Below are 13,313 nucleotides of genomic sequence, written 5' to 3'. Positions count from 1 at the left end.
TAAATGCTACATCCATATATAATGCAGTAAAACATTAATAGATTCACACACACTCATAAATATCTCCATTACTAATCTTCTCAACATAATGACATGACATTCCATTAAAGACAGATGCTACATTACCCCTAATTAATGGATAAACTCATTTCATAAACCCTTTCAAAAGTCTGGGGAAGCCTTATAAGCTAATGTGGCTAATGATGGTTCTCTTCAGGTCTAATGTGGGGTGGGTTTTGCATGATGTAACTGTGTAGGAGACAGTATTATGTGCGGGGCTAGTTTTATGGGATATTTTTGATTGAATATTGGAGTTCCTACTGTCAGCCACCCACTCTCACTGTGGAGGAACTGCAGCCATAACTGCACTCTCCACACATGAAATCTTTGTAGCCGTGTAGCACTAGAGCTCGCTCTCTCTCTCTCTCTCTCTCAATTCAATCTCTCTCCATGACCCTGTCTATATTAACATTAGCTGCGTTCTGTCTATCAACTTCCTGACCCACCATCTCTCTCTCTCTCTCTCTCTCTCTCTCTCTCTCTTCCTCTTTATCCCTCGCTCGCTTTCTCTCTGTTTCTGCTTTCCTCTCACAGGCGGCACTGAGAACGTGGGCTGCATGTCAAACATGCTCGCGTGTGTGCATCATGTCCGACCACTAGAAATCTTAGACATAAAGATTACACACTCTCTCAGTATTATCCCTGCAATAAACGCCCACACAAACATACAAAACCACGCACACACACACAGGCACATACACAAATACACATACACACCTGCACACGCATATATGCATACATACATACATACCTGCATACATTCACGCACACATACATCCACACAAATACATGTACATCCCAACACATATCTCAGTACCTCCACACAGACACACACACACACACACACACACGATTTATTCCTCACACATAAAACCTGAAGACTAAAACAGCCATAACCATCCATTTTTTAATTTATTCATATTTTTTTTTACATAAGCACTGCTAAATTAACAGAACAGACTGTGCTTTCGGTTCACCTCCTTTTAGACAGTAATCCTTCCGCTTTGGCCCAGTATCGATACCTTATCCTTCTAATGTGATTATGTAATCTGTGAGTATTCACTTCATAAGACATTGAACAGAAGTGGACATAGTGTACTATATTTTACTGTAAGTTCATATTTTACTATATGTTCCCTCATGACCAACCATTAATAAAGGTAGTAAAGGTTTATTACAAAGCTTTGAGATTACTGTGTTGTCTAGGAACACAACCTGTCTTTGGCAGACTATGTTTACTGTACAAAGTGTATTAAAGTGTACAGGTATTAAATGTAATCTGTATTTCCTGAACAGCATTTCAGTATGTAACAGAGGAGGACATACACAAACACACACACACACACACACACACACACACACACACACCTGATGAGGCTTCCAGTCTCTCCAGACGGCTGATCAACCAGTCCAGCGAGCCTGAAAACTGGGCACAGTTCTTCCTGTTCCCTCTTATCAGAGCCGCTAGAGAGAGAAAACAAAAGAGAGGCAGAGAAAGAGAGAGAGAGAGAGAGAGAGAGAGAGAGAGAGAGAGAGAGAGAGAGAGTTCCTGTAAACAGTAGATTCAAGGTAATTTTGGCTAAATTTGAAACTACCTCAAATGACTGAAATTACATGTGGCTGGGCCTCTGTAGAACAGATGAGCTGGGTGAGCGGAGGGAAAACCAAAGCCACACGCACTGAGGTAATAAGGGCTGGAGTGTGTTTGGGCAGGGACATATGACATGTGGCCAGACGCCACTTTAAAAAATGCCAACCCGTGGCAGCCCTTTTGCAATTTGTTAAACATCGCTAAATCCTCAGAGACCAGAGTCAGCGAGCAGCGCTCTCATTAAGCATTCATGTGCTGGAGCGACGATTCCCTCTCCTCTCCTGTTCTCTCCTAGCTATCACTGCCTCCTCTTCACTCCTCTTCTCTCCTCTCTACCCCTCATCTCTTCTCCTCTTCATCTCAATCTCTTTTCCTCTCCATCCCAATCTCTTCTCTTCTCCTCTGATTGCCTCTGTCTCTACTCCTCTTCTCTCCTCCCTTTCAACCTCCTCTCCTCTCCACTCCATTCTCTTTTCCTCTCCTCCTGTATCTAAACAGAGGAACAGGTGTGCCAATGGCAGAAATAAGACAACTAAAAGCAGGGCCACTCTGTGAGTCTGGTCAGGTCTGAGAGAAATGAGGCAAGACAGTCGTATATGTTGTTTTATTACTATCCTGTTATTCGAAACACTAAATACAGAATCAATTCTAAATACTGAATACTGCCCACTGCAAAAAATGAAGCACAAGTGGAGAAAGAGAGAGAGCGAGTTCTTACCCAGTAATTCGTATAGTGAGTTGAGTATGGATTTCCAGGTCTCTCCTGCCTCCCTGCCAGCCACCTCTGCAAAGTGAGCAGCACTACTGTACACATGCAGTCTGTCTATACACTCCAGCACCAGGTTGATCATACCCTGTGATAGAACACACACACACACACACACACACACAAAGCCAAAGGCATATTACTCCTAGCCTACATATAGAATATCACAAAATATACTCACTACCCATACAATACTGACAACTATTAACAGAGTCCATATTACTTCACAGAAACAACTGAACAAAAGAGAAAAAAAAAGCTCAATTGGTATAAACTCTCTACTACCGTGTTTCAACTACTGGACCATTTAAAGCTTTGTGAAGCAAAAGTAGCAGTTTATATTTATGTCTGAAATATAATATTGTTTGAGTTGTTTGTCAAGTTGGAGAAGGATTAAGAGCAGTTGGTCATAAACTGGCCATGAAATGGGCTGTGAGCACAGTGTGTGTGTGTGTGTGTGTGTGTGTGTGTGTGTTTGTTTCTCTAAGCCTGACATTGATGGGTATTGGTGGATATTGCAGGTCTGACCCTAAATGAAAGCTATAGACCGGCAAAAGCAGAGTTCATTTTTAGTCAGACATGTACAAACTGCTACAGCAGGACTGAGCTGATTCAGCAGTTACACAACAAATTAACAGCCCTGTGCTTGCAAACACAGACATACACACCCACACCCACACCCACACCCACACACACACACACATACACACAGGGCAACACATCCTGACAGCCCTGCATTTGCATATTGTAGAATCATCAAGCTTTCATAAGCAATAGTAATAAAGGATAAAAAAAGTTTAACAATAGAAGATTCATTACCACTTTGTAAACAGGCATAATGGTTCACCACAGAGACAAAGCTCATGTCATGAATATGTATCCATAAGCTACAGCATATATCATCCTCTTAGGCACCTCTATGAGTTTGTACAGTTTGAGTACACTGTGGTAATTCAGTGTGAATCTGTGTCTGATAAAGCAGCATTTTTTCTACCTCCTCCTGGAAGAGGTTCTGTCGGTTCTTCAGGGCTCGCAGCCGGTTCTGCTTGTCCTCATGTTCCAGGTGCTCATCAGGTGGCTGGAAGTAGCCAATCAGATCCTGAAGACTCAGGCTGACTGACTCAATTGGCAGGTCTAGCGTTGAGGTCTTTCCTTTTTTACTTAGAGCGTCAAGACCCCTGTACAAGTGCATAGGACAAATATCAGAAGGAGTGAGAAACAACAAACACTGACAACGGTTACCAAGAGGGAATTAATGTGCCTCTATGACAAACATATTCATTTAATTTTACATTCCCTTTAGATATGCATGAACTCAATCTGAATAACACAATTTAGAAAAACTCATCTTGCAATTATATTACAACATCATTTTGAAACAGACAACAGCATGATGTGTATGTGTGTGTGTGTGTGTGTGTGTGTGTGAGTGTGTGTGTGTGTGTGTGTGTGTGTGTGTGTATGTGTATGTGTGTGTGTGTGTGTGTGGTTTAGGTTCAGATATTATCCCCTGTGGGAATATAAATATCTGACGGAGATGGAGACCTAGCGAGGATATTCTCTGGCCTCCACTTGGGTAAACACATATGATGGCTATAATTAAAATGAAAAGAGATAAAATATTTCACTGGTTACGTGCATTGTTAAGTGCTTGTGTGCTTGTGTGTGTGAATGTGTGTATGTGTGTGTATATGTGTGTGTGTGTGTGTATGTGTGTGTGTATGTGTGTGAATGATAGTGTGCGTGCGTGCGTGTGTGTGTGTGTGTGTGCATGCGTGTGTGGGTGCGTGCGTGTGTGTGTGTGTGTGTGTGTGTGGGTGCGTGCGTGTGTGTGTGTGTGTGTGTGAGTGGGAACGCGCGCGCGCGTGTGTGTATGTGTGCATGCGTGCGTGCGTGTCCTATATGGAGTCTGACCTGATGAAGCGATTAAAGAGGAAGACTGTGCTGCGGATAACTCTGGCAGTGCGGGACTCTTCATGCTGAGATCGTGACAGCGTCAGACCGTCATCCATGTGACCTTCATGGTGCATTATAGCCTATGAAGACATACACACATGTGTGAGCTTCACACACACACACACACACACACACACACACACTCAAAAGCTGTCACTCACTCACAAAAACACACATATTCACACAGGCCCATGCACACAGTCATTCCTAGGAGAAGCCATCTGCCTGTCTCTATTCAGCTCCTTGTGAGCAGGCCACGGTGGCAAGAGGAAGAGTAATGAGTCATCGAGTGTTTTATGTCTTTCTAATGAGCCCATTCTGCAAATCAGCTCAACAGCCGCCTCGTCTGAATAAAACCATTACGCTAAGCTAACAATGTCAGGAAAGCCGCATCCATCCTCTCTCTTCCCTGCTCTGACAATCCATGAACTTCTGTTTAAGAGTGTCCCACAAAAAAGTCCACACTATCAAAAATTAAAAGGACTTTTCAAAAGTATTAGGTTTTAAAAAAGTTATAATAATGGAAAAAGAGTTTGTTTTTCCATTATTTTCACAGGTACATCTTCTCAAATAAAGATGTGTGTAGCAACTACTGAATGTGCCAGAAAACTCATCCATGTTGCTTCTGTGATGAATGGGTCTCCTTACACATCAGATCTCTTGTGGAGAAACGGTTCCAGACGATACTAATTTATATTAATGTTCTTTCTGCATGTTTTCAACATGTCCCATCTGTGAGCATATGATTACCTTTCTTTGGACTCCACCCATGCGAGCACATTTGGCATCCACTGACTGGTATGTGAGCCAAAGCCCCGTGTCCACGTGCTGAATGTAGCAGACGGAGTCGCCGTACTTAATATCGGCCACGCCCATCCCATCCACCTCCTTCTTAAAACCCGAGTCCAGCTTCTCCTGTAGCCCATAACACATGATAAAACAGATTATTCCATTAGAATAATATATAATGATTAACATATTAATATGATGTGTATTGTTATTTTTACTGAAAATAACAAAATGCGTTATTATTGTTATTCACATTTTATCTCATGTTGTTCAGCCTTGCAACCTGGGCTCAGTAAGTCTGTGTGTACAAGTGTGTGTGTGTGAGAGCCCGTGTCTGTGTGTGTGTGTGTGTGCGTGCATGTGTGTGTGTGTGTGCGTGTGCACGTATGTGTGTGTGTGTGAATGTGTGAGTGTGTGTGTGTCTGTGCGTGTGTGTGTCTGTGTGTTTGTGTGTGTGTGTGCGTGCGTGCGTGTCTGTGTGTGTGTGTGTGTGTGTGTGTGTCTGTGTGTGTGTGTGTGTGTGTGTGTGTGTGTCTGTGTGTGTGTGTGTGAGTGTGTGTGTGTGTATGTGTGTGTATGTGTGTGTAGGTGCTAAGTGAAGCATGGCAGCAGTGCTGAGTCAGAGTGAGCAGCAGTTGACTGGAATGATGACACCTGACAAAGCTGCCATGTAATGCCATGTCACAAAGACAGATATCAACGCTTCCCTCCAGACAGCCAGGACTCAGACGTGTCTCACCGCCTCTAACCTGCAATCTTTTTCCCTATTTATCTCTCTCCTTCTCTCCCTAACACCCTCATGCACACACACACACACACACACACATACACACAGTCACTACCATCCTCTTATCCTCTTACACACACACACACACACACACACACACATCAAGATAGGTTCACCAAAATTAGTGTTCCCAATGAAAGCCATAAATCCCAAGCTCAGTAGGGCAAGGGAGAGAGAACAGTGAGAATATGGTGCTGTTATTTGAACCTGTCAAGTATCTCACACAAATGCTTCCCATAAAAGTCCACAGATGTTTGTAAAGTATGCCACACACTCAGGACAGGACCAGTAGTCATTTAAGGGGAACATATCCAGAGTGAAGTCCTCTGTCTAGAATCAGAAGCTCTATTTCATACCTGTATAATTACATGATAACGAGACCAGTAACAGTCTTCAGGCTTTAGTAATTATCAGCTCTTTACACTTCATACAGCACTTCTGGTAACTAAAAACAATGCAAGTAAGTAGATTTTGTCAGCCAACACAGAATGTCATTGTTTCGATATATGATGTGGTACAAAGGGTGTGAAGGTTCAATATAATTCAGAGAATTTCTCTGAATCTTAAGTGATGTTATGAAAACATTAATTCAGAATGGTTTATGGCCTCTTAAAACACCTGAAGTTACAATTTTGTATTAAAGTTATGAGAATTTGATTTAATGTTAAAACAAAATTGTGATATCACTGAAATGTCAATTCTACATTTACTGTACTCTGAATATACAATGGGATGTTATATAACCAACATGAGAGCGTTACCCCTAACTGAGCATGCTGGAGAAACTGTAAGAATGCTACATGTTCTGAGACCATATAAAACGTTGTGAGAACGTTGTGAGAACGTTGTGGAAACGTTATGACATCCTCAGATGGGTTCAGAGGGCATGAGAATGAGCTGCAGAGTGCAGACTTGACCCAGACTGCACCTTAGAGGAGCGGAAGCAGAACGCGGTGGATTTAACGTCGGCCTTCTCTTTGTCCATGAGCAGGAGGCCTTTATCGTCTGTGAGGCTCAGGTACTTGCCCGTGGTGACGTGCCGAAGCCGAAAAGGCTGACCCCAACGAGTGTGGCTGCCGCTCCATCTGTACAGACACGCCTTAGTCAGAAACCAGTCGGAGAAATACAGGCATGCAAGATCACAGACAGCTGAGCGTTTGATGTTGAAGCTGGAAAAACTGTGATCTTTTTAAATCCTTTTTTAAAAGTACATCAGGCAAAGGCTTCAAGGGGATTTCAGCCATTTAAGAGAAATACACAAAATTTTAGTCACTGAAATTCTTAAGGGTCTGTGCAGTCGTACAGCCAGAGGAAATGAAGTTAGACTAGGCTTGTAATATATTTTCTCTTCAGTTCATTTGAAAGAACACTATTTGGGGCAACGTACAGAGTTAAAAAGCCCTGCTCAGTGTCCCATATTTCATCACAAGAGGAAAATGAGAACCTGTTTAGTTGAGTGTTCAAAACTTTTGTATGAACTAGTATTTGTATACCCTGATTTAGAATGTGGCCACAACCTCAAAATGCCAAAATGATAAACTACCACATGCCACACAGCCCTGGATATTTATAGCCGAGCTATCAGAAAGCGACCTTTGTCCATTAAGCCCTCATACAACACAAAAGAATTGTCTGTAGTTGTGTCTATTTTGGGCTAATTTCTTGCTGTGCTTAGTTAGACACTTCACAGGCATGCAAATGTTAGGGATTGCGTTCTACAGGGTGCCAGATTTCCCTACAGCCCAATATTATGTAATATAGCCTTCTGCCCAGAGGATCCAGAGGGGACAGAACTGCACAAACTCAGACTTATGATGTTAAATGGGCTGAAATGCACCCAATCGTGCACAGCTCTGGGACATTCTCTTTCTAATGAGGCCCTGTCATGCAGTTTTCAGCTGAGAGGTTAAAAATGCACTCTCTCCTGTCAGAGTGGAGGGACGAGAGTTGGGTCAATGGTAAACTTTCAAGCACAAGATTTTAGATCAGTAAAAGACATTTGGCTCCGGCAAAAGTGAAAACTTGTCAAATTTACACTAAATTACACCTCAGGAATCAAGTAATCTCAGCACTGATTAGTCAGCGTAACAAACTCATTCAGGAGTAAGTAGACGATACTGAAATTAAATTGCTTGTTCTTTAAATTTTGCCATGTTATCTTCCTATCTGATGTTAGATAAGGCTTTGATGAGTATGTTGAAAGATAAGAAGTAAATGCTGAGTGTAATTAGCTATTTCTGCACTGTCTCCATGCCGTGCAGTGTGTGAAATGAGGGTTTTCACTCACGCGACGCGAAGCGTCTCCAGCCTCCATAGAGAACGGGCATGACTGGACACAGCACCCCCTTCATAGTGTACCGTCCTAGAGGTAGACCAGAGACATCCAGAGGAGTGAAAATGATCAACAAACTGTTTTCAAAAGACATCGGATCATCAATTCCATAGAAACATATTGAGAGAAGAGAATCCATCAAAGAACTTCGCCTGCAACTACGCAGGCAACTTCACAAGCAAAACATAAATGTTTATAAATGTTTAGCACTTGTCTGACACCTGTTGACAGAAAGACCAGCAGGTCTGCACGAGTGATTTTCAAGGGTACTCCTTAAAGGGATAACACGAGAATTGGTCTGTATATTGCTGTTGTTTTTATGAGTTGTTCTAAGTTTTTATGAGACTGATAAGAATGAAAAGAGTGAAGTCAATCTAGAGCACGGTGAAATCAGTCTAACTAGCATCAGGAAAATAATACATTAATCTATTCCCTAAAATCATTAGGTTCTTCTAACTTCAAAGTATTGTTCATTTAACATTAAAACAGGGAAAGAGAGGGGTTTTCAGGTCTTGCAATTTCAGCTGAATATCTGAGGCTGATTTCCATTGCTCAAGGCCACAGGAGCGTCTTCCTACCACGCGCACACACACACACACACACACACAGAGCTCTATCCAAGCAAGGCTCCACAAAAGCTGTGCTCTACACACAATACACTCTTATATAACACGCAAGCATCTCCTTTGAGTTAAAAAGATAGAGAAAAATGTTTTGTTCTTTCTCGTTCATTTGCGTTTTATGTCCGAAAATGAGGCAACCAAGGTCAGTGTGAGTGAAAAGCACCCAACAAATTCTACAGGCAATACAGAACCTTGGCTGAAATAAGCAAAAATTCACAGAAAAAAAAAGAAAGACAAAAAAGAAAGAAAAAAAAAAGCTACATTACACCTTTCTCATTCGGTTTTCAAAGGTAACGTACTCTCTGTAACACTCTATTCACTTTGTCTTTCAGAGACCCGCTGATGACACAGCTTACAAAAGCTTAGACAAAATGTCCAATATATGGTAGATCAGTATAAGCCTTCCACTTTCATCTAACTTCAATAACCGGGCATTAATAGCTAAACAGGGCAGCCTTGATCAAACTTTCTTTGCATAATTCCTGGCTAAGGGGTTTAATGAAGAACAGAACTCAGTAATGAGAGCTGGCAGTTACTGTAAGTATGTGTGCAGAGCAGAAGACCACAAAGCCCAGTGGATCCTGTAACTCTTAAAGCCGTGCTGCTGCCATGTTTAGGGAATTAAGCTTATTCTGTCTACAGGACTCCACCTGCTCAAAGTCCAGGGAGACCACACCTGCTCCAGCACAGCCTGGCCTAGTTTGAGTATAAAGTCACTTAGTTAAACTGGGAGGAAAGCAGTGCATTTAAGGAGAGCAGAAATGCTCGCTTGCGGCACAAAGTGACTTTGCAAGCAAAGGGGTGCGTATGTGTGTGTGAGTGTGTGTCTTTGGGTCCCCAGAAGAGCTGTTTTCTTCTCAGAACTAACAAAAAAGCAATCGTTAATGACTGATGTGGTGCTAGACTGACAACAATAAATATAATCTCTCTTTCTTTCTTTTACTGTCATGCTCTCTCTCTCTCTGCCTTCTGTCTTTAAATCTCTCTCTTTCTTTGCTTGCTTTTGCTCTCTCTCCCTCTCTCTCTCTCTCTCTCTTTTTCTCTCTTTCTCTCTGTCTGATGCTTGTCCCTATACCTTTCAGGGTTTCTCTCTCTCACATCCACAAACACAGACAATGGAGCCAGTATTACTTGAAGCTGAACACTGTGTTTACATTGCAGAAGCAGAATAATAAAGTCATGCTTGTCATCAATGTGCTGATGTCCTTGCTAGCATGTCCATAGAAGGTAACGGTGGCCTGTGTGGTTGAACATCCCAAACATGCACTTGCCACACAGACAGCGATGCTCCAGCTGATAAGCTTTCACCTCTTAACTTGCAGTCAAGAGCTGCATTAAAGTAAGCCATTGAGCACACTGGATACAAAACTCAAAAGATTAGGCGTATACATCACCAACAGCATCCAGGACCGAAATCACACCAAATATGGAGAAGCTGCAGTGTTATTAATGTGGCACCACAGGTCATTTACCCCCCCCCCCCCCCCCATCCCTGCCATGCTGGATAGCAGCCACCTCCAGCCAGCATAGCATTTCACATAAAACCTCAATAGAGTCCAGTGGTAATATTTAAGTTAATCAGGCAGGCTGTTTAATCAGCCCCAGAGAAAATCCTCATGAGCCTTAGTGCAGAGCCTTAAAAGGAGAAGAGTGAGCGTTAGGATAGAAGGACAGATCCGATTGGGCCTCACAGATGAGCTCTCTCAGGAGGCCCACTGACCTGCGCTGCTCCTCGCCGTGTTCCCCTGACGGAACGGTCAGGCACTCGTCCATGTGCCCATGCAGCAGCCGCAGCACGTCTCCACCGATGAGGTAACCTATGACACACAGGGAAAGTAGAGAGGCTGATGAATCCTGGCAGGGAGCAGTATTTAACACAACACCTCCACAGGAAGAAAAGGTTCTTACTATTAATCTGACCCGGGCATTTGCTAGGTAATCTTTGGACCATTTAGATAACTGACCTTGTAATCCTTTCAAAAGTTACCTCCATCCTGTGGACCACAGTTAATCATGGATCTGTTCTAACTGCTTGAATAACATCATTTACATCTTCATGGTCATGACTGGCAGACATTAAATGTGACATTCACAACTCTAATGTGAGCATTCTTACATAACCAAGGACATTTGGTCCACTTACACAGCATGCTGTTTTTTTTCCCTTGTATGTGTGCGTTTGCATCGATCTGTATTTGTGTGTGTGTGTGTGTGTGGGCATGTATAAGTGTATGTGCATGTGTGTGTGTGTGTATGTGTTTGGGTGTGCATTAATCTGGGGAAATCTCTATATTTGGCAGATATAAAAACGTATCACACGCACACACACAAACACACACACGCACACACACACACAGACCTTGTGCCACCTCGCTGCCTGAGCAGATTGGTGCCACGCTCCAGAGCGTCTGCTGGAAGGCAGCATCCACGTGTAGACTTCCATTCCCGTAAGACAAGTGCTGAGAGAGAGACAGGCAGACAGACAGACAGAGGCAGAAGGAGGAGGACTTCACTATGCAGAGCAGCACATAAAAGTCCTTCAAAAATACTAAATAATGCACTGCACCTGTCATCAGTGGAAAAAAAAAAAAAAAAAAAACCTTACCAATGCCAAAGTGTTACCTAACCTTTTGTAAGAGAGAAGTAAACTGGAAGAAGTAAAACATAATAACTGTCTACACTGACACTCAATTATAAATCTCCCAAAACAAGCCAGGACACAAAACCACATGACACCACGCATCACAGTGTGACCAAAGTCTTTTCACACTCCACAGGCGCATTGGATTAGATTTTCTACAGCCATTCGCCCATTATGATTTCTAATTACACTGCATTTGTTTAACTGAAAACCACGGTAGGTTTTTTTATTTCTACTAATTCTTTAAACAAAACCTGTTCTCTCCTCACCATTTTTTGACATGATGGCACCGGGGACACCGGATAGAGAATACCAAACAGTCTCAGAGTAAAGTGAAAACTCATCTGTTCCCTTCTCTATCAGATCATAGCTCACTTAAGAGAGCTGATAACGTGAAGCTGTTTATTGTTTTGCAGCTACAAGCTGTCAACTCCTTGTCTATCTATATGACAGATAAACAAGCACATTCAGTAAAGTTTCAATGGATGATGCTGTAGATGTCTGTTTTACTAGGGCTCTGTGGATACACCACACTAATAGCATAAGGATGGTTTGGGGAAATTTTTGATGGGTGGAGTGTGTGTGACGTTGTCTGTGTTGATAAACAAAGACTCACCAGGTAACGCTCAGAGGACACACTGACGAGGATGAGGTCGTCCCCCACACGCACCTTCTCACCTTCTGACCTCTGCTTGGAGGCCGGGTGTATGGTCCACCAACATGCTTCTCCTATATACAAACGCGCACACACACACACAAACACACACACACACAAACACACACACACTCTCAGTGCCTGAAGGTACATGATGTACTCTCCTGTCTGATACAGAAAGTGGTCTCTGAAGGCAGTCTGTGCTGATGGGTTCCCTTGATGTGACATGAGGACAGAATTACAACAACACACACACACACACACACAAACACGCACACACACAAACACACAACACACACGGACAGACAGGCCCACAACCCACACACACACACATTCTCACAGTCTGTTCCGTGCTGAGTACGTCTCCCTTCAGGCAAAGCTTATCAGCACAAAAGCAGTCTGACCTGATGCAGCACACAGAGTCCACTTAGACTAAATAACACACACGGACACTCGGTACATTCACCAAATTTTTGTTTGATGAGAAATGTTGGCGACCAATGCTTGGTCAGTAATGGTAATTCTAAGAGAATGTGCTGGTAAAAAATGTGAAGGTATTGAAAGCACAAAATGATATATTAGAGGGACAGGGTCATATGTCCACCTGTAGTGTCTTCCTGCAGGCCCACATCAAATGCGAGTTTATCTGTTGACGAGCGTGACGTAGACAAGCAGCATAAGTACTGAAGAGAGAGACAGAAGAAAGGGTCAGTCTCACTACCTAATCAGGGCTTTGAAATGAGGTGACACATTTTCTGTCATGCTGTGATGTAACATTTCAAGAGCTTTGTTAGTGCTCTATGTCTGCTCCATGATTCCTTTATAACCATGTTATGATTGCCCTATGGCAGCTTAATGACTGCTCTATGCGTGCTCCATAAGTGTTCTATGACAGCTTAATGACTGCTCTATGGGTGCTCCATAAGTGTTCTATGACAGCTTAATGACTGCTCTACGGGTGCTCTATTAGTGTTCTATGACAGCTTAATGACTGCTCTACGGGTGCTCCGTAAGTGTTCTATGACAGCTTAATGACTGCTTTGTTGATGCTCTATAAGAGCTGTATAACAGCCCCTTGGCTGCTTGATGGGTGCTGCATAAGTGCTCTATGAC

At 42.8% G+C, this 13,313-nt stretch overlaps 1 protein-coding gene across 1 annotated transcript in view; it reads right to left on the bottom strand.

Annotated features, from left to right (window-relative positions):
* The window catches only part of ryr2a (ryanodine receptor 2a (cardiac)), a 133,131-nt gene that overhangs the window by 62,886 nt on the left and 56,932 nt on the right, over positions 1–13,313 (bottom strand). The window contains exons 7-17 of the mRNA XM_030774888.1: positions 12,805–12,883; positions 12,162–12,274; positions 11,264–11,363; positions 10,625–10,721; positions 8,237–8,311; positions 6,878–7,034; positions 5,124–5,288; positions 4,332–4,453; positions 3,412–3,595; positions 2,370–2,505; positions 1,429–1,524 (exon numbers count right to left, since the gene is read on the bottom strand). Of these exons, the coding sequence (XP_030630748.1) occupies positions 1,429–1,524; positions 2,370–2,505; positions 3,412–3,595; positions 4,332–4,453; positions 5,124–5,288; positions 6,878–7,034; positions 8,237–8,311; positions 10,625–10,721; positions 11,264–11,363; positions 12,162–12,274; positions 12,805–12,883 (1,324 nt within the window). The remainder of the gene's footprint in view (positions 1–1,428; positions 1,525–2,369; positions 2,506–3,411; positions 3,596–4,331; positions 4,454–5,123; positions 5,289–6,877; positions 7,035–8,236; positions 8,312–10,624; positions 10,722–11,263; positions 11,364–12,161; positions 12,275–12,804; positions 12,884–13,313) is intronic.

Source organism: Chanos chanos, chromosome 5 (assembly GCF_902362185.1).
Source record: "Chanos chanos chromosome 5, fChaCha1.1, whole genome shotgun sequence".
NCBI lineage: Eukaryota > Metazoa > Chordata > Actinopteri > Gonorynchiformes > Chanidae > Chanos > Chanos chanos.
This window is presented reverse-complemented; position numbering and strand designations above follow the sequence as displayed.